A 21,977-nucleotide genomic window follows, 5' to 3' on the forward strand; every position below is an offset into this window, starting at 1 on the left:
AGTCCATTATAACATCTACAAAGACAGCATCCATGCTTTCAATATGGAACTAGCCAAAGCTAGACAGACTTTCTTCTTAAATATTATAAACAGCAATTTAAACAACATACACACTCTTTTTGCTACTGTAGAGAGACTGACAAACCCCCCAAGCCAGATTCCCAGTGAAATGCTCTCAGACAGCAAGTGCAGTGAGTTTGCTTCTTTCTTCTCTGAGAAAATCAATAATATCAGAAAGGTGATCAGCACATCCTTGAGTTGCGCGGGGATCAGACAGATCAGACCACCTGAGAAAGTAGTTACTACAGTATGTCTGATTTCAAAGAAATTGATGGCAACATTTTGGAAGAAACCATACAGCACCTTAAAACATCAACCTGCACTCTTGACACACTTCCCACATCTTTTTTCAAAAGTGTGTTAAACAGTTTAGAAGCAGATCTCCTAGAAGTGGTAAATGCATCACTTCTCTCTTTTCCAAACTCCCTTAAAACTGCAGTTGTCAAGCCCCTCCTGAAAAAGAGCAATCTGGATAAGACCATATTAAGCAACTATAGACCGATCTCAAATCTTCCTTTCACAGGCAAGATCATTGAAAAAGTTGTCTTCAATCAGCTGAACAAATTCTTAAGCTCGAATGGATACTTTGACAATTTTCAATCTGGTTTCCGACCGCACCACAGCACAGAGACAGCGCTCATAAAGATAATAAACGATATTCGCTTAAATACTGATACAGGCAAATTATCAGTGCTGGTACTACTCGACCTCAGTGCTGCATTTGACACTGTCGATCACAACATACTTCTTGACAGGCTGGAAAACTGGGTCGGGCTTTCAGGGATAGTCCTAAAATGGTTCAGGTCATACTTAGAAGGGAGAGGTTATTATGCGAGTATAGGAGACCATAAGTCTGAGTGGACATCAATGACATACGGAGTCCCTCAAGGCTCAATTCTTGCGCCACTCCTGTTCAACCTGTATATGCTCCCACTGAGCCAAATAGCAGGGTGGATTATTGTAATGGACTCCTCACTGGCCTTCTCAAAAAGACCATAAGACAGTTGCAGCTCATACAGAACGCTGCCGCTAGGATTCTGAGCAGAACCAGAAAATTTGAACATATCACACCAGTCCTCAGATCTTTACACTGGCTCCCAGTTGGATTTAGGATTGATTTTAAAGTATTAGGGCCTATTACTGGTATATAAATCATCCAATGGCCTAGGACCTCAATACATTGCAGATATGCTCACTGAATATAAACCCAACAGATCACTCAGATCATTAGGATCACATCAGCTAGAAATACCAAGGGTTCACTCTAATCATGGCGAGTCCGCCTTTAGCTATTATGCCAGCCGCAGCTGAACCAGCTTCCAGAAGAGATTAGATGTGCTCCTGTACTGTTTTAATTATTCTTATTTCTTTTTATTATCTTAATTTCTTCTATGTAAAGCACTTTGAATTGCCATTGTGTATGAAATGTGCTATATAAATAAACTTGCCTTGCCTTTCCTTTATCCCTTCCTCGACCATGTGACCGAAACCCATATGTGAGACTTTCAAACTGACCAATCAGATAATTACAACTTCCCCCACCGTACTAAAGGTGTGACAATTAGAAGACACCTGACGTCCACATATCTTGGCCTACAGGCCTTGAGCACTATCAGCACCTCTTTGTCTTTAGGAATCCCAAAGGGTCCTTGAGGTAAGAAAGAGGGGGTTGAAAACAGTAAAGCAAATGTCTTTGTTCATTTTCAAATATCTTGGATTATTTTCAGTCATACTGTACTGTTCACATTTTAACTGGTACCGATACCCAACGATACCTTTTTTGGTACTTTAGGCATGTTTACCTCAATAACTATAAAGAAACTGTAATTAATTTATAGTAGTGTTATTGACATTATGCCTCACACCTCACAAAACAGATTTCAGACAGGCTTCTGAGGCAGCATAATAGTTTAATGATCTAAAACAAAATAGAGAGAGCTTTGGTGATAACTAATCAAATATTTAATTACTACAGTACTAATTTCGGTAACACTTTACAATACGGGTGCACTAATATGCATTAATTCATGTTTAACTAATGCACATATAATGAGTTAATGTATGACTCATGAAGAACTAAACCATTAATGAATTATTACTGCATCAGCAACCAATGATTAATAAATTAAGTAAAAAATTAATTGCTATTAATTAAATGTGTCATTGTGTATTAATTCCTTAATATTAATTTTTTAATTTTTTAATTTAATTAATCAAGTTACCAACATTGCGGAAACACAAGGAATAACACAACACAACAGGCCATAGATAATGTTCACATGTGACCCTTATGAACAATTACCAAAAAAAAAATATATATATATATAATATATATATAAATACAAATAAATTTAAACAAATTAAATTGATTAAATTGATTTCAGATTACATAGTTTCACAAAAAAAAATTTAAAGGCAACTCTTCATTTAAACCATTGGGGTATACTGTTTGAAGTGTATAAATCCAAAAAGCCTCTCGTTGAAGAAGATAGCGCTCCCTATCTCCACCCCGTTGAAGAGGTTTAACTAATTTTATTAACTAATAGTGTAAATGAATGTGTTAATTACCACAATGGGTCCAAGTTATGCACTTCAACTTCCAGTTGTCTGCTTTAATTAATCATTAGCTAATGTTTTAAAAAGGTATCATTATGTTATGACTTTACTTGTTGAGGCACATGACTATTTGTTAAGTAATATGTCATTTTGGTTTTGACATTTGACATTTAACCATAATGACATATACTTAACAATTAGTTAATAGTTGTAAGCCCGTCTATTGGTCCAATGAGCGGTCTCCAATAATACGGCTGAAGGGTTCTGCGTGTTAATGTCTTTCCTTTTACGCAACACAACAAGATTAAATGAAATACATTTTCTCACATTTATTGACTCGTTATTTCATCTGACTCCATAAATGAAAAAGATTTTAATGATGTCTGGGCATCATTAAAAGTGAACGAATATTTGATTATTCTTTTTTAACTCTTTAATTATATTTTACCCGCCTAGATCAGGAAGCTATATCACTTTGAGGTCCTTGGATCTCTCTCGCAAGGTCTCACGACACAATTTCGCCAGTTCCAGTCATCAAAACTGTAATTGGCTAAATATCTGGGATTTGCCGTATTCACACATACACAATCAAAGATAATTAAATAGCCCCCTTGGAGTGCCTCCTCTTGAACTTAATTCAATTGTTTTACTTCAGTAGAGGCTTTGACCACCATTAAAAGACAATCAACTTTACTTCTCTTAAAATGGCTTTGGATTGGCCAAACCCGTGGTGTCCCACGAAGTAACATTAAATTAAAACAGAGGTAATTAGATGCATCCAGATTTAGGTTGATCAAACAGCATTCGCTGATTCTAAACGGAAATAACTCGTCTCTGCATCCAAGTACACTTGAATTTGATGCAAGATATTAGTCGTCACTAATCTGACGCAAAACTTGTGGAAATACACAAATCCGATAATCTACTTGGGAAAAACAATCTTAGAGTCAGTCAGAATAAAATCAAACGTTTACAATTTATTGACCAGGTAATGAAGCAATAATTCAAAATCCAATTCATAAGAGTAAAATCATCAGTTAAGCATATCATAACAACAATTCAGAAATAGAGGAATTTGTAGAAATTATTACCTGACAACATAAATTACACACAGCGGTTGTGTGGGAAGTCAACCTACAGATTCCCCGAACTTTTCTGCACCTATTCTTTATAAACCCAGATAATTAAATATTCTTACCAAATGGTGGTGTCTGTCATTATAATTAGATTTTGGTCCCCTATTGATGGGCTCACAACTTTAAGATCAGATTTTGTACTTGAAAGGGTTCTTGTTTTACAAACAGGAGGTAGTTTGAATGGAGGATATGGGGGAGGGAACACCTTTAAGGAACACATCACTTTTTCTCATATTTTATAACTTCTTTTAGCTTTTCATTACTAGTTGGGGGAATGAGACCATTTTATTAGGCGCACTGAGACACTTTAAATGATACCAAACATGCATATTTACTTTTTTGTACATCCTTGACACTGCATAGGTTTTAGGTGAGGAGGAGAAGGTGAGAGAAGGGGGAGATTGTTCAAGTGAGGTGTGAGCTGCACTGTGTGCTGCGTCTCGGATGTTGCTGTTACATATGCAGGAGAGAGTTCAAATGTTAATTCTCAGGAAAGCCTTTTGTTCTCTCAGGGGTAGCCCAGACTTTTTGGCATCCGCTTTACATAGTCATGTGCCTCAATAAGTAAAGTCATAACATAATGATACCTTTTCAAATCATTAGCTAATGATTAATTAAAGCAGGCAACTGGAAGTTGAAGTACATTGCTTTGACCAATTGTGGTAATTAACACATTAATTTACACTATTAGTTAATAAAATATGTTATTAAAAAATTAATACATGATGACACATTTAATTAATAGCAATTAATTTATTAGTTGTAACTATTAGTTGCTGATGCAGTAATAATCAATTAATGGTTTAGTTCTTCATGAGTCATACATTAACTCTTGATTATCTGTGCATTAGTTAAGTATGAATTAATGCATATTAGTGCACCCGTATTGTAAAGTGTTACCCTAATTTCTCGCTAGAAATTACATCAAAAGTGGAAAACATTGGTCATGCTGCATTCCTGGCTATTGGAAATTTCCTACTTCCCACTTCTGAAGTTGTGATGGTTGTCGATGGAGCTCGTCTCATTCAAGTGCTTGTTGTCGGAAGGAACAGGAATGATGGAGGATACCAGGTTTATTCTTGCCCATTTATTGGGAAAATCTTATTGAAGCCAAAATTATATTTCACGTCCAATTAATTGACAACCATATAAACATTCACAGCACTAGATAGTCAGTATGTTGACAATTCTGGAATTGCAGTCAAATACTTACGTTGTTTCTTACAATACTACATTCCTGCAGTACTGGAGGATGCAGTATCAGGACCGCAGTTCTAGTAGTAAGACCTCATTTCTATGAGCCTATTTTGTGTGACAGCACCACCTAGCCAATTCTTCTCCAACAGAGGAGTCCTGATTAAACCTAAAACAAACAGATGCAAAGACTATACCCAATGATATTATTAGATTTTTCTTCTCTTTCCACTCACTTTTGAACGTAAGAACGGGCGTGGCCATTTTAAATTTAAATAATCAGAAGGAGTAGAAGTGTATAATCACGAATACAGTGTTTTTCATGTTTAGAAAAATACCACCTACTTAATGTGCTGAAATAAGGAAATGAAACCTGTGGTCTCTCATGAACATCATTCACTTTTTCTTATAATGAAATAAATTCTTACCAGTTTTGTCGATTATGACGCGACTTGCCATCGCTGATTCTGGAAAACTAATTTCTGAGATGCTGATAGAAATTTTAACAACATCACACACTGAACAGTTGTTAACAGGTGTAAATTCAGTTCCCTATCAGTCAGTCATGTTCGACATTCCGTCATTTACTGACGAATTGGGATCGCGCCTAAGAGCCCAATCACCTTCGAGTGGTACAGAACATGCCAATGGACATTGGCGTGTGAGATTTGCATCACGAACCACTCCCTGTGCCACGGGTATATAATGAATCATGCAGGATTCACTAATTAAGCTTTCGCTTCGGAGTCAAGTGTTTCTGGAGAAGATTCTGCTCTGCTTTCATCTTTCGTGGTGGTATAGAGAACCAGGAAGAAGTTCTGCACATGTTAGTGTGCCGGTGCGTCAGCGGTGGTCTCCTTCCTGGAGAACTCTGCATGCTGTAGATTCCTCTGAGAGAGCATTTTGCACACCGAGCAGGAGACCATTTCCCCTGTGTACTTCAGCACAAAAGAGCTTTTTCCCCTGAAAAAGTAAACATGGGTGTGACGTTGCATCTTTTTCAAGATTAAAGATGAAAAACTGCACTCTCAAAGTATAATTTCATAGATTTATTGTAACCATGTCCACACAGACGCGTTTTGGCCTAAGCCACATCAGTGTGTACTGTGAAACACCGATTGTTTTTTAAAAACATCACAGGTGAACCTCATTCCTCAAATCATCAGCACCGTCAGGTGCATCAAGTTACCAACATTGCGGAAACACAAGGAATAACACAACACAACAGGCCATAGATAATGTTCACATGTGACCCTTATGAACAATTACCAAAAAAAAATAAAAATTATATATAATATATATATAAATACAAATAAATTTAAACAAATTAAATTGATTAAATTGATTTCAGATTACATAGTTTCACAAAAAAAAATTTAAAGGCAACTCTTCATTTAAACCATTGGGGTATACTGTTTGAAGTGTATAAATCCAAAAAGCCTCTCGTTGAAGAAGATAGCGCTCCCTATCTCCACCCCGTTGAAGAGGTTTAACTAACTCGATGCCTTGAAATTTCAAAGTACAAATATCATGCCCAAATTCATTAAAATGTCTAGCCACGGGTGACTTAATATCGTGATTGCGTATGTTACTTTTGTGTTCGTGTAATCTTATTCTTAACTCTCTTTTTGTTTTACCAACATAACAAAGCCCACATGGGCATTTGAGTAAGTAAACAACAAAGGACGTACGGCAAGTAATTCTCCCTCTCACAGAGAATGTCTTGCCAGTCCGTGGATGTGAAAAAGAATTACCCATAATCATTGCATTACAATTCACGCAACTCCTACAAGGGAAATTGCCCGGATCAAGGGCTGTAAGCCAATTGGTAGGCGGAGTATAAGAATCAGCTCTAACTAACATATCTCACAAATTACGCAACCTCTTATAAGCAAAAAGCGGAGGGTTTTGAAAAGACTGGCCAATCTGTGCGTCACTAGATAAAATATGCCAATGTTTATTCACTATTGATTTAATCTTACCCGAAAGAGGAGAAAATGTCGTAGATAAGACAACTCGATTATCTGAAATGGCTGTTTTTTTCTTAAAAAGTGATTCTCGCTCAATGCCACGTACCCTATCCAAACTTGAGTCGAGATTCGTATTATCATAACCTTTAGAAAGGAAACGGTCATATACTATTTTCACCTGGTTTTCAAATTCTTCATCAGTACTACAAATCCTCCTTATACGCAAAAACTGACTATACGGGAGGCTTTTTTTCATAGATGGAGGACGGTAACTTTTAGAGTGTAAAAAATTATTCTTATCTGTGGATTTACGAAATACTGTCATCTGTAGAGTCTGTCCAGTAGATCTAAAAACCTTAACGTCAAGAAACGATATAGAAGACATACTGTATTCCAAGGAAAATCGTATGAAGTCAAGTCTAGAATTTAAGAATTCATGAAATTGATTAAGTTCTTCAACTGTTCCACTAAAAATGAAAAACACATCATCAATATATCGAAACCAACATTTCAAACAGTGATGGAAAATGTTACTTGGAGAATACACAAAGTCTGCTTCAAATTTGCCCATGAACAAGTTTGCATAATTAGGGGCAAATGGAGATCCCATAGCCATACCTTTCACTTGATGATAAAAACCGTTCTCAAATTTGAAATAGTTCATGGTCAGCACTGTGTGTGCCAGATCCCACAAAAACTTTGTTGGAGGCTTATTAACATCTCTAGATTTTAAATAATGTTCCAAAGCACATAAACCTAAATCGTGTGGAATGTTAGTATACAGGCTAGTTACATCCATAGTGCATAACAAATCTGATATTTGGACATTCATCAGTTTACTCAGAAAATCAGTAGTGTCCCTTAAATATGAGGGTAATGTCCAGACAATTGACTTAATGTACCAGTCTATATGAAATAGGTTCAGTTAGGGATTGGCAACCAGCCACGATTGGACGGCCTGGAATAGTTCCTTCACATTTTTTGTGGATTTTCGGCAAGGTGTAAAAAACCGGTCGTACTGGATAAGTTTGTAATAAAAAGTCAAATTCTTCCTTAGTGATGTAATTATCTGATTCGCCACCAATCAAAGTTCTTTTTATCATATTAAAAAAGCGACTTGTAAGATCGCAAGTAAGGGAGGAATAGAATTCCTGATCTCCGAGTTGATTAAAAATTTTGTTGCGGTATGAATCTTTGTCTTGTATTACAACTGCACCACCTTTGTCGGCAGGCTTAATCACAATCGAAACATCTTCACTAAGAGCCCCCAAAGCTTCACGTTCTCTGATCGAAAGGGTCGGGAAAAAATGTCGATCTCTTGTGAATAGGTGAAAGACATCCTGATCAACCAGCCGGCAGAAAGTCTGAACCGAAGGGTTTGATACAGGGGGCATAAATGTACTTTTTGGCCGAAAACGGCTCTTCTCCAAATATTCCTTAGGATAAGTTCTGACTGTGGGCTGGATTGAGAGCAAAGGACTAGTTCCACAGGAAAAAAAGGACTTCAATTTAATTGACCTAAAAATTTTGAAAAGTTCAATTTTTGTCAAAAAGGGATCAGTATATTTAGAAGGAACAAAAGAAGGACCCTTTGACAGAACGTCAGTCTCTTCGACACTAAGTGGTCTTTTAGACAAGTTTACTATATTGGATACCTCTGTGCCAAGATACATCTTTTTCAAGATGATATTCCACCCATGTGTTTCTGGATGCAGTCGTTACCTGGCCCTGGCTGACAGTCATGATCACTGTCTCACGTGTCCGGGCTGTAGGCACGCTGAGACAGCATTCGTGGATGAGTCATGTAACCACTGCAGGAAGATGACCATCATGATGCTATCCCCCAATCTAGTTCCTATTTGGCTAATCAAGGCTTACAGCACCACTGGACAGACCGCCTCTGCCCTGTATGGCCCTCCTGCAAGTCTACCAGGTCAAGTCACTCAAAGATCTGCACGAGGGTAATTCTGACCCAGGGTTGATGCATGGCTGCGGGCCAGCGATGGACCTCACCCTCTGGGCAACAAAAATCACTGTGCTGTCCCTTGGGCAAACGATGTCCACACTTGTGGTCCAGGAGCACCATCTCTGGCTGAACCTGGCTGTACACGAGGCACTGGAAGGCGCAGCCATTGTGGTGTTTTTCTTAGGGATCCCAATTCATCAGTCACTGACGTAACGTTGAACGTAACTGACTGATAGGGAACATCTAGGTTACTAATGTAACCCCCATTCCCTGAAGAAGGGAACGGAGACGTTACATCCCATCGCCACAATCCCTGTGTCCACCACTAAGCGACCAAGCACTGGCTTGAGTGAGTCCTGAACACCTCCTTATATAGCCGTGGCAAGGGGAGTGGTTTGGGATGAAAATCTCACTCACCAATGTCCATTGGCTTGTTCTGTACCACTTGAAGGTGATTGGGCTCTCAGGCACGATCCCAATTCGTCAGTCACTGACAAAACATCCCCATTCCCTACAGGGAACGGGGGTTACATTAGTAACCTAGATGTTTCTGAGAAATATTTTTACTGGTTGGTGCATGCATGAATTTCATTATTCCTGTGTTTGGGCGTGTCCATGAGACGAATGGAACTGGATTTTATTATTATTATTTGAAAATATGTATTATGCTATTATTATTATTTTTAAGTTTTCCACAAATTAGTTATCCACTTTTACTTTATATCAGTTTCAAAAATGTGTCCATAATCTAAATTGTTTCTTTAGTTTGAAACAATCTGTATTGTAAAAAGCACTAAATAAATAAATGTGACTGGACTTGACTAGTGTATAGACTAGACGGATTTCAGAAAAATGGCCTTCTATAAGAAGTGAGGAGCATTTATGGGTACAAGTCGGGAACCGGCCTACCTTACATATTTCAAGGGTGCTGAGTCCCAAAAAAATCCCAAGTGAAATTTTGAGTTTTTTACCTTCTAATTTGCATATCAAAATGGCCGCCAAATTGCCTATCTTGCTCAGTCGTTGGACCATTTTCCCCTAGTTTTTTTGTAAGTAGGCAATCAAGATGAGGAAATTAAGTTTCTAGATCGATAGTCAAGGGTCAGAGCAAAGATATAATGGAGGCTCACTGCCTTTTTTATATGATATGTGATGTATTCCATATTACATAATAACTAAGAAAAACACCATTGCAAGTTGTCTGAGATTTCATTTTTTTATGCAAATTAAGCATTTGTTCTCTAAATTCTAAGACGGGAAAGACCCAGGTGAATAGGGAAAAATATTCAAAAAGAGACCACCATGAAACTTCCCAAGTTGAATATTTAGATCAGGACATAGCATGGTCAGTCCCATCTCTGAGGACCCTTTGCCTGAGGTTAATGTAACAGCAAAGAGGATCATAACAGTTTCACACGCTTTGGTAAATTTCCTGTTTTTTTAAATTTTTTTAGACAAACAATGTCAATATTCCTTAGTTATTGATTGAACTTGTTACCCTATTTATCCAAAATGATACTTTTTCAACCATAGTGGGTCAAAATTTAGGGCTATATGATTTCCGTGATCACGGAATCGCGGACGGAATTGCGGACGCGGAATCTAGTTTTAACGCGGAATTTCGCAGAATTGTACATATTTGGAATGGAGTACCGGTACTCACTAACGTTTATAGGCTCGGCTGCTTTCAGACGCTTCCGTGTCTCTGAATGGCACATATGCGCGGCATTCAGTGAGAAAAATTATCCTTAATTTTTCAGCCAAAAAATTATCCTTAATTTTGTATTTATTGTCAACGCAGTACGGCAACTGCAGCAGCCTACCAGTGAGCCCTGCGTGACGTCACGCCCAATGAGGGCGCTTTGTGCCCTCCACGCGCCTCAGCCCGCCAGAATGGGTGTGGCTAGCGTGTATAAAAGAGGGGCTCACAGGCTGAAATTCTGGTTTTCATAGACTGAAGCGAATAAGCTCGAATACGCTACGGGAACCCCTTGTCAACGCAGTGCGTGCCGAGCATCCACTGCATGAGTCCCAGGGGAGCCCGGGGAACACAACATGCGGGAACAGGCGGCCAGCAACGCGGGCCAGCACATGTCATAAGCACTTCATAGGAATACAGAGCGGCTCTGCCGGTCTATGTATAAGCATGGAGAATGCGGCCAGCAGCGCGGGCCAGCACAGTACATAAGCACATCATAGGGAGAATATAGAGCGGCTTCGCTCTATAGAGAGTATAGAGAGTATAACCCCTAGCGCAGCTGAGTGGAGAATAGGCGGCCAGCAACGCGGGCCAGCACCAGTGCACAAGGGGAAAATACAAAAGTATTTCCCCGTGATGGGGAAAATACAGAGAAGCTCCGCCGACCTGTATATAGAGAATCTCATCCCTTAGTGCAGCTCACCAGAAAAGCTAGTAGTACACGAAAGTAGTCTGCACATGAACGACTGGGCAAACAATACATATCACTTAAACTGATAACAGTTTAGCCTGCAAGGCGGGAACTTCCAGGTTATAAAATCTCACGAATGTAGAGGGGGAGGCCCAGCCTGCCGCCATACAAATGTCGTGAATAGAAATCCCGCTGGACCAAGCCCACGATGAGGCCATGCCTCTAGTGGAATGGGCTCTGATGCCCAAAGGGCACTGCAGGTGTTTGGACGCATAAGCTGCTGCAATAGCGTCCACTATCCATCTGGACAGGCTCTGTTTTGAGGCGGCGCGACCCCTGGTGCGCCCACCAAACGAAACAAAGAGCTGCTCAGAACGCCTAAAGGCGGCGGAGCGTGTGATGTAAACTCTCAGCACCCTGACAGGGCATAAGAGGTTATTACTGTCCTCACTATCGGATGCTGGCAGAGCCGACAGGGAGATGATCTGCGCCCTAAAGGGAGTGCCAATCACTTTGGGGAAATACCCGTGTCTCGGTTTGAGGATGACTTTGGAGTCATTTGGTCCGAACTCGAGACATGCGGGGCTAACAGACAGTGCATGTAGATCCCCCATGCGTTTTACTGACGACAGACCTGTCAGAAAACGGTTTTGAGCGAAAGGTATTTCAGATCCACAGATTCTAGCGGTTCAAAGGGAAACGCTTTCAGGGCCTCTAGGACTAGAGAAAGATCCCAAATAGGAACAGAGGGGGGCCGAGGGGGGTTCATCCTCCTGGCTCCTCTAAGGAAGCGGATGATAAGCTCGCTCCTTCCTATTGCACGGCTGCGCGTCGTCTCCACGAATGCTGCAATAGCCGCAACGTACACTTTGAGCGTGGAGGGGGACCCGCCCTTGTCCAACAGCTCTTGTAGGAAGGAGAGCACCCGTGAAACCCCACATGTGTGTGGATCCAGACTCTTAGTAGCGCACCATTTAGAGAACACTGACCATTTAGACGCGTAGAGCCTTCTCGTGGAAGGAGCTCTAGACTGCGTGATCGTGTTTACGACCCCTTCTGGCAAATCAACGGGTATCCGTTGATTATCCACGCATGCAGAGACAGCGCTCTGGATGGGGATGCCAGATTGATCCACCGGCTTGAGAGAGAAGATCTTTCCTCTGAAGGATCCAAATTTAAGAATACGTTTAAGATCTGCTGATCTTACTTCCTTACATAACATCACATGAAAAACTAAGGTGAATTACACTGTATTGGGCATTCAAGGTGAACATGATGGCATCAATTTACTGATCAGAAGTCAGCTTTAAGTCAGCTGTCTAAACATTGTAATAGTCAGGGGTTTTGTTAGTCTTTGATCTTCCAACTAAGTGTTGAACTGTGTGTGTGAAGGTTACATAGTCTTAGCTCTCGTGACCATTTGTTGTTTATACCTTTTGGGGAAGTCTTTAATCTTCCTACTCAGAGTTGAACTGTGTGTGAATGTTACTAGTCTTAGTTCTTGTGACCATTTGTGTTTATACCATTTGGGGAGCTCAGTTGGGGGTAATTGCCTCTATTGTCATCCCTAACTAAGGCTGTGTGCATGGTCAGCACCATTAAGGACAGCCCACTGAAATGCCTATAAAGAAACCATGTAAAGTATGTTAGTCAGACTGATTTGGGAAGAACTGCAGCCGCGTCAACGCGAAGTCCTCAATAAAGAATAACTTTGTTTGAACGTGATCCCCAACGTCTCCTGGTCTCTTGCTTCGACGAAGAAAAACTTCACAACACCTCACCGGGATCGGCCATGGGGCTGAGTGCGACAGCCTAACTAGCTCTGGGTACCAAATTTGGTTCTCCCATCGCGGGGCTATGAGGAGCACTGAGTGGCGCGTTTCCCTGATCCTCTTGATTACCTGTGGTAACAGCAAGATCGGAGGGAAAGCATACAGCGGGCGGCTGGGCCAGGTTTGGGCCAGCGCGTCCTCACTCTTTGAGAAAAACGTTGGGCAGTGAGCATTGTCATTTGACGCAAAAAGGCTGACTTCCGCCCTGCCGAACAGGCGCCACAGTAGCTGGACTGTCTGGGGGTGCAGGGACCATTCTCCCGGGGGAATGTTGTCTCTGGACAGTCTGTCTGGGCTGACATTCAGGTGGCCCGGCACGTGTGCGGCTCCCAGCGAGCGCAACGAGCGATGAGCCCACACGAGAAGGCGTTCTGTCAGTTTGCAGAGATTCCTGGATCTGACACCGCCCTGTCGGTTCACGTAGGACACCACGGACATGTTGTCCGAGCGGACTAGCACATGGTGGTCCCGTATATGTGGGAGGAAGCGCTTGAGCGCGTTCTCGACCGCTATCATCTCCAAACAGTTTATGTGGAGGCATTTCTCCTGGTCTGACCACAGGCCAAAGACCGGTTTGCCCTCGAAAAGATCGCCCCAACCTAAGTTGGATGCGTCCGTCGAGATAACTTTCCGGTGCGAGACGGCTCCCATTGTCACTCCCCGCTGGTACCAGTCGGCCGCTAACCAGGGTCTCAGTGCTGAAACGCAGCTCTGAGTCACTCTGATTCGTATGCCGCTGGATGCCCAGGCTCGGTGAGGCACTCGAGCGTTCAACCAGCGTTGTAGCGGGCGCATACGCAGTAGACCCAGCTGAAGCACTGCTGCAGCTGATGCCATACAACCCAGCATCCTCTGAAATGTTTTTAGAGGTGCGGCGCTGCCCAACTGGAAAGATGCGGCCAGGCGTCGGATACAGCAGCTGGGCCGTCATTGCCACAGAGTCCAGTTCCAAACCCAAAAAAGAGGTTGACTGACTGGGCAGTAATGAGCTCTTGGTCCAGTTGACCGTGAGACCCAGGTTTTCCAGGTGGCTGAGAAGCACTGTTCTGTGAGAGATAAGTTCTTCCTCTGACTGTGCTAGAATCAGCCAATCGTCCAAATAGTTCAAAATCCGCATGCCCTGAGCTCTCAGGGGAGCGAGAGCCGTGTCCATGCACTTCGTGAATGTACGGGGTGCTAAAGACAGGCGAACGGCAGGACGGTGTACTGATATACCCGACCGTCGAAGGCGAATCTCAAGAATGGCCTGTGACGGGGTATTATCTGGATCTGAAAGTAAGCGTCTTTCAGATCGAGGGGAAATAAACCAGTCCCTCGGGCGAATCTGCGCGAGGATCTGTCTGGTTGTGAGCATTTTGAACGGTCTTTTCATAAGAGCTTTGTTCAAATATCTCAGATCTAAAATCGGTCTGAGAGCTCCGTCCTTCTTGGGCACGAGGAAGTAATGGCTGTAAAAGCCTGACTCGCTCAGAGAAGGGGGTACCGGTTCTATGGCCCCTTTGCACAGAAGTTTCGCTATTCCTGCACGAAGTAGGTGTGCTACTTCCCCATTCACTCTCGTCTCGGTTCGTGCTTGAAAGCGCGGGGGACGGCGAGCGAACTGCAATGAATAGCCCTCTCTTACTGTGCTCAGCACCCATTCTGACGCACCTGGAATAGCTTCCCACACTTTCGCATGTACGGCTAGGGGCAGAATGGCCTCCGGGCTCCGATTGCCGCATTCCACGGGCTCGAGAACCTGATTCGGAGGCGCGGGCGCAGTGCGCGCGCTCTCGGTGCTTGAATACGGCGGCTCGCAGACAGCGATGGCTGGCCGTTTTACGCACGATGTCCCGGAGGAAGTTTCATGGTATTTTTTTCGCTATTCACCTGGGTTTTTCCCATCTTAGAATTTAGAGAACAAATGCTTAATTTGCATAAAAAAATGAAATCTCAGACAACTTGCAATGGTGTTTTTCTTAGTTATTATGTAATATGGAATACATCACATATCATTTATACACTGGGAACATTTAAGAGTGATATTGATTGAATATGTATGTCGGCCTTAAAAAATGACACAAATAATGCTTAATTTCACCTTAAAAGTTGGTATTTTGCATATATATATATATAAAAAAGGCAGTGAGCCTCCATTATATCTTTGCTCTGACCCTTGAATATCGATCTAGAAACTTAATTTCCTCATCTTGATTGCCTACTTACAAAAAAACTAGGGGAAAATGGTCCAACGACTGAGCAAGATAGGCAATTTGGCGGCCATTTTGATATGCAAATTAGAAGGTCAAAAACTCACAATTTCGCTTGCGTACCAGTTTTTTTGGATTCAGCACCCTTGAAATATGTAAAGTAGGCCGGTTCCCGACTTGTACCCATAAATGCTCCTCACTTTCACTTTTTGGGTACATCCCATCTAGACTAGTAGGCTCACAACCTAAACTAGGCCTTACTTTCACGACACACAACAAGATTTTAAAAAGGCAGTTTTATTAACTTTTTTTAACAGTAGCCATATCATGAGCTTTATATTTCAACATTTAAATTTTAGCCTGTACAATCATTTTAAATCATTATTTACACTCGTCCTGCAGTACCTCCTAGACCCACTGGGGGGTTTGGAGTACAGGTTGAAAACTGAAGACTTGAAGAGCACTTAATATTCCTACTACTAGTAGTATTAAACGAAACCCTGTTGAGTTTAATTTTCCAATATTTGACTCATATATGCCATAAAATTGTTTGCCTATACCCACAATACAGTACTCCTTACATCTTCTAATTGTAAATGTTAAACTTGTTTTAAGCTTACAATTAAAAGGGTAAGCAAGTTTTTGCTAATATTTTAATTTCAAAACAATCCTTATTCATTAAGCTCCCTTTCACCTGTTACTAGATGTGATCAAGAGACAGTTTGATATCACTTTGATATCACTTGCATAAATGGATAAAATAAACAAAATATCTAAATTGGATCATGTGCAGCAGGCCTAAAATAAATGCACTCTATTAGCATCACTCATATTTAGCACAAAAGCTTTGCAAGATTGTAGTCATCTGTTGTCACTCGGTTCATCGCATTCTAAAGCTCTTTTTTTATTAAAATCATCTGTTTGGAGCATCATTAATAATAGTATTTTGGTTTACTTAATATTCATCACAACAGCTTTCATAAATGTTATCATCAGATTTGTCTACCACACTTTTATTCTCTGTTATATTTATGTTGACATAGTCTTCTTCAGAGTCATCTGTGTCCACATTGACATAGTCTTCTTCAGAGTCATCCGTGTCCACATTGACATGGTCCTCTTCAGAATGATAAGAGTCTATATTAATATAGTCCTGATCAGAATCATCATGATCCATGTTTTCATCAAGTTGTACATTTTCATAATCAGCCTCATCATCATCTTCATTTTTGTTGTCATGGGATCCACCTGCATACATATTAGCTGGACCTAGAGACATTGCAGAGATGAAGGGACATAATTATTAAAGGAATTGCTAATAAAGACAGTGTCGATAGAAATAATAAAGACTTCTAATAGTTTTTATGAAATGCTACGCTACCTTTTTTAAAAGAGCACTTAAAAAGAGTTTCCTTTTTCCTTTGCTTTTGTCTTCTCTTGACCAGGAGGATGATTGCGAGGACAGAACAGCACAGTAAGAGCAGCACAGCTGACACCGCAGCACCAATGACAGGAAGCAGGGAGGCTGAGACAGACACGGTTTAGAGTTAAACTTTCAGTACTAGCAGTCCAGACTGTTTTTAGGCTCTTACACATTAATACCTTTGATAGTGATGACCAGCAGTTCAGAGGCAGACGAACGGAAGGTGCGTGAGGACAAACTGACTTCATAAACACAGCTGTAGTTTCCTTCATGGGAATAATCTGCCTCAGGAAAGGAGAAGGAGGCAGAGAGATTGACAGCTGACTGACTCCTGGTGATATTTGATTCCCTAAACAGGTAGAAGGAGCCTCCAGGATGCTGAGATTCAGTGGAACAGATGATAGTGAAACTGTGGCCCCAGGTGATTACTGGCCCCTGAGGCCCCACGTCAAACCGCCCATCAGGAGCAATGCGGGGCAAGCTGGGCTGCTGCAAGTGCACTAGGAAACAAAAAGAATATATTTATATGGTTACAGAGGGATGCTGAGACAGACACACAGTTTTGAGTTAAACTTTCAGTACCAGCAGTCCAGATTGTTTTTAGGTTCTTACACATTAATACCTTTAATAGTGATGACCAGCAGTTCAGAGGCAGACGAACGGAAGGTGCGTGAGGACACACTGACTTCATAAACACAGCTGTAGTTTCCTTCATGGGAATAATCTGCCTCAGGAAAGGAGAAGGAGGCAGAGAGACTGACAGCTGACTGACTCCTGGTCATATATGATTCCCTAAACAGGTAGAAGGAGCCTCCAGGATACAGAGATTCAGTGGAACAGATGATAGTGAAACTGTGGCCCCAGGTGATCACTGGCCCCTGAGGCCCCACGTCAAACCGCCCATCAGGAGCAATGCGGGGCAAGCTGGGCTGCTGCAAGTGCACTAGAAAACAAAAAGAATACAGTTATATGGTTACAGAGCCTCAAGCATTAAATTCAAATGGATTTAAATAAAAAATGGCTTCAGCAAATTGAATTCAATCTTGTTGGGATCAAAATGTAATTCACACACATTTTACAAATCGGCAGAATAAAGTAAAAAAAGAAAGAAAAAAAGACATCAATACAGAATTAATTCACTTTCATGCAGCTAATGCATTTATAAACAGTAATGTAGGCAATGAGACAAGATTAAACACTCACCTACAGTGATTTGAACAGTGTTACTCCAAGGCGACTTTATAGTGGTGTTTTGGTAGGAGTAATTACAGCTGTAGATACCCTGATGTGAGACGCTTACATTAACAAGTTTGAAAGTCGCACTAGATACATGTTTCTCGGAGGACACAGATGATCCATTTATGAAGAGGCGGAATTCAGCATTAGCATTGCATCTTGATTTAGGTGTTGTGCATCTGAACTGAATGTTTTCTCCAGGAGAAACAACTGCATGTGTGGAGATCAGGGAAAGAGTGGGCTTCTCCAGGTCACCTGCAAAAGCTTAACAACTTGTTAAGATGTGATGAAATACATGAAGCTTAATGTGATTTCTATTGCTCATTTATCACATAAAAATAAGTTAAGATGCAAAAGATTTGACTTACCTCCTGAACAAACAACACCAGCATCTTCACCATGATTACAGTCGTTAACTCCTAGTCCTCTGTGTGAACATTGTATGAGGTTTCCTTCACCTCCCGAACATCCAACATTATCCAGCCAGATCGATCCTTGGCCTTGACCAAAGGCGGCAATTTGAGGTGCGCTGATGGCTGAGCCACACTGTAACTGTCTGCACACCACAGCAGCATCATTCATGTCCCAGTCATCATCACACACGGTTCCCCACCGGCCATTATTCTTGATCTCTACTCTTCCACAGCATGAATCAGACCCACTGACCAATTTTATGTCTTAAAAATGTAAGAACAATGTGATTAAAAACTATGTTGTAAGTATTTGTATAGGGACGTCCCGCGTGACGTCACGCCATTTGGAGCAGCCATTTTGACGGTATAGAAAATGCTAAACCGCTGGTGATAATACAGCTCGTCGCGAAATATTCACCTATTTTTCTATCATGCCTGAGCGATGCTGTGCAGTTGGATGCGATGAGATACGAGTTGCAGACCCATCCGGACTCGTGATACCGATAACCTGCTAAGCTTTTGTATGCTTTAATGAAGCTCCGGTGTAGCGTGATGGGAAGTGAATGGTAGCTGTAAATGTCACCGAACTCAATGTCAGGAAGTTTTTCTACACATTTAATGCCTGTAAAAAGAACTTGTGGTGCTTCATAAGGATCTATGATTCCTAATTCCTTTATCTTACTCTTGTATATTTCTTTTTGTGATGACATGACGTGAAGAGTTGCCTAGCTGACGGCCGCTGCGCTAGATAGTGGTCAGTGTTCGTCTGACGGCGACGCTGAAGTGTGTGAGAACAAATGAATAACATCAGTGCGAACCACGAACATTTATTTATTTGGATTAAATATTTAAATATTAAATTTTAATCATTCTGTGTCATTTTTCAATGTCAATCTTTTCACTATTTACATGTTTATGGCCAAAATGCTATAATATTCAAAGTTGACTGTCGTTCTCCTCTACCCTGTGTACATTAAATAGCCTAACGTTAGCCTATTAGCCTAACGTTAGCCTATTTAATCGTTACAGGCACCTCGCGAGCATTCATTCATTCAACTATTTTAAAAGACTGGAATAAACACCAGCACACACAAGCAATTTTTTTTTATAGTCAATTTAATTAAAAAATGTAAACCCAACAGGTATGAAATGTCAGAAAGAGAAAAAAAACTGTTAATGGGAAGACGAGCATAGGACTGCTGCAGCTTAGTGGATATATTTAGCCTATTTTTTATTCAGATTGCACAGTTGGAAAGAAAATATATTTATAGGAACATTTCAGCAGGCTCAAGATAATTAATACAGTGACCATTATTCATTATTTTAATCAATTCGCAGCCATAAAACATGTGATAATCCGCATTCTCATGCATGTAGGTGCGCTGAAGTATTCCGTCAAAATGGCTGACACGCGGCTAGGGGTCACGTGACTGGGAAATCCCTATACTGTATGCGTTTGACATTGTTTTGAGCCAAGCACCAAACGTGCATAGCCTCTTTGCTTTCTCTCATTTTTTTATACAATTATTATTTGGGGCCAAACACTATAAGCTTATGTTGTTTTTAATCTCTTTGGTGCTTTTTTCATCACAAGCAAAACAGCAAATATACAATGCCATTTTAGATCTGGGGAAACCATATATACATTTACCTAAGCAGACGACACCTGCATCTTCGTGATGACCGCAGTCATGTTTTCCAATAGGACTGTGTGAGCACTGTGTGAGGGATGATTCACTTCCTGAACATTTCACCTCATCCAACCAGATCTGATCACTTCCCTGGCCAAAAGAAGCCTGGGCGTGTGCACTAACAGCTCCTCCACATCCCAACTGTCTGCACACCACAGCAGCATCTTTAATGTCCCAGGAATCATCGCACACTGTTCCCCACCGGCCATCATGAAGGATCTCAACTCTCCCAGAGCAGTCATTATTACCATTCACAAGCCTGATACTAAGTCCACCTAAAAAATAAAACAACTATATTATGAATCAATTCACATCTTTCAACATGCTAAATTTGCAAACTAGCAAAAACCGTCAGTCATCCAATGTAACTAAAATAAGATCTGAGTTTTAAAAGAGTGACTAACAGCTTGTTACTTACCAGTTCTAGAAGTTAGAGCACTGGCTGTTGAGATGAAGAACAGTGATATTTAAAAACACTGTACTTACAATCAGATATTATAATTTACTTTACTGTCACCATCACTAAGTTTACACACACCATCAATAATTTCAGTCTTTGAAAGACTTCGAAATTTCAAATTCAAATAGTTTACAAGAGCATGATTATAAACACAACAAGACTGTGAAAGTAAACTAATGACATGAAGTTTTTCTGCTTGTCTGATGACGCTTAGTGTCCCAAACAACCTATGTAGTCCCATTTAGCCACTTGTTAGCAACTGATTTTTCCAAGAAAAGAAAAAAATCACAAGAGGGTATTACTGATGTATTTATGTCATACAGTACAACGTGAAAATATTTTGTGATTGTTTTAACCACAGGCCTTATTTCAGGCATATTCAAAAAATCGTCTCGGTTACGTATGTAACCCTCGTTCCCTGAGTAGGGAACGGAGACGTTACGTCGGATGACGACGAATGGGGTTTCGCTTAGAAAGCCTATCATCTTCGAGTATATAAACGAGCCAATGGCAATGAAATGCCATGGGTCTGCGGAATTTGCATAGCGTAACTCCGCCCACCCTGTGGGTATATAAGGAAGAACGCTGGCAACATGCAGATATGTCTTCGCTGAGAAGCCGAGACTGAACTCAGGCGTTCCAGCGGTACAGCGTAAGTGGGTCAGGGAGACGTAACGTCTCCGTTCCCTACTCAGGGAACGAGGGTTACATACGTAACCGAGACGTTCCCTTTCGTGGTCACTCCGAGTTACGTCGGATGACGACGAATGGGGTCCCCAGTCTAATCACGCCACCTCGGCTGTCTTCCAGTGCCCTGCGTAAGTCTGAGCTCCCTGTCGTGAGACTAGCACGGACGAAGCAGTTCTACTTAACACAGGAATACCAAGGTACACTGGGAAGCATATCTCAGTGGAAATATGCAATCATGCCCAACCCGAAGGGGGGGACTTGGAATACACATATGACCCCGAGGGGCTGCATATGGAGTATCAATGGGGTGTCCAGCCGCAGGTGGAATATTTCAACTCCAGGGGTGGCAAGGTGGCTTGCTGAGGGAAAGACACATGCTCAGAGAGGCTTACAGTGGAGATACACATGTGGGGGTCGCCCAGAGGGGGAACCATGCACATGGAGGCACCTAGCCAAGTGCGAAAGCTGCCGGTGGCATAACTCTGGCGTTGACGTCGACAGTGCTGGAGGAGACTCAGGGCTTATTAGGCTCGCCTGAGGAGAATATCGCACGTATCCCGTCCGTGGAGAGGAATGGCGAGCAAGCGAAGACACCTGAGCAGAATCTAGTACCGGCTAGTTGAAGCGAGTACATGAGAAGAAACTGGCTCCACTCGGAGATTATAGAATCTCGCGAATGTGTTAGGTGTCGCCCAGCCTGCAGCTCTACAAATGTCTGTTAGCGAGGCGCCATGCGCTAGAGCCCAAGAGGATGCCACACTCCGAGTGGAG

The 21,977-nt window shown here is 41.5% G+C and overlaps 1 protein-coding gene across 4 annotated transcripts in view; it reads right to left on the reverse strand.

Moving 5' to 3' along the window:
- Window positions 1-21,977, reverse strand: part of LOC311093256 (uncharacterized protein) — a 73,532-nt gene that overhangs the window by 42,918 nt on the left and 8,637 nt on the right. Inside the window, exons 2-9 of one of the 4 annotated variants that reach the window (XM_084130507.1) lie at window positions 20,475-20,498; window positions 20,017-20,331; window positions 18,321-18,629; window positions 17,920-18,207; window positions 17,339-17,659; window positions 16,896-17,216; window positions 16,675-16,818; window positions 15,575-16,562 (exon numbers count right to left, since the gene is read on the reverse strand). In XM_084130507.1, coding sequence (XP_083986633.1) covers window positions 16,249-16,562; window positions 16,675-16,818; window positions 16,896-17,216; window positions 17,339-17,659; window positions 17,920-18,207; window positions 18,321-18,629; window positions 20,017-20,331; window positions 20,475-20,498 — 2,036 coding nt within the window. In that variant the 3' untranslated portion in view covers window positions 15,575-16,248. Of the gene's footprint in view, window positions 1-15,574; window positions 16,563-16,674; window positions 16,819-16,895; window positions 17,217-17,338; window positions 17,660-17,919; window positions 18,217-18,320; window positions 18,630-20,016; window positions 20,332-20,474; window positions 20,499-21,977 lie in introns of those variants that run through there. The other 3 variants (XM_084130506.1, XM_084130505.1, XM_084130504.1) reach the window with 3 other exon arrangements.

This window comes from Abramis brama, assembly GCF_963993115.1.
Source record: "Abramis brama genome assembly, chromosome: 1".
Lineage (NCBI taxonomy): Eukaryota > Metazoa > Chordata > Actinopteri > Cypriniformes > Leuciscidae > Abramis > Abramis brama.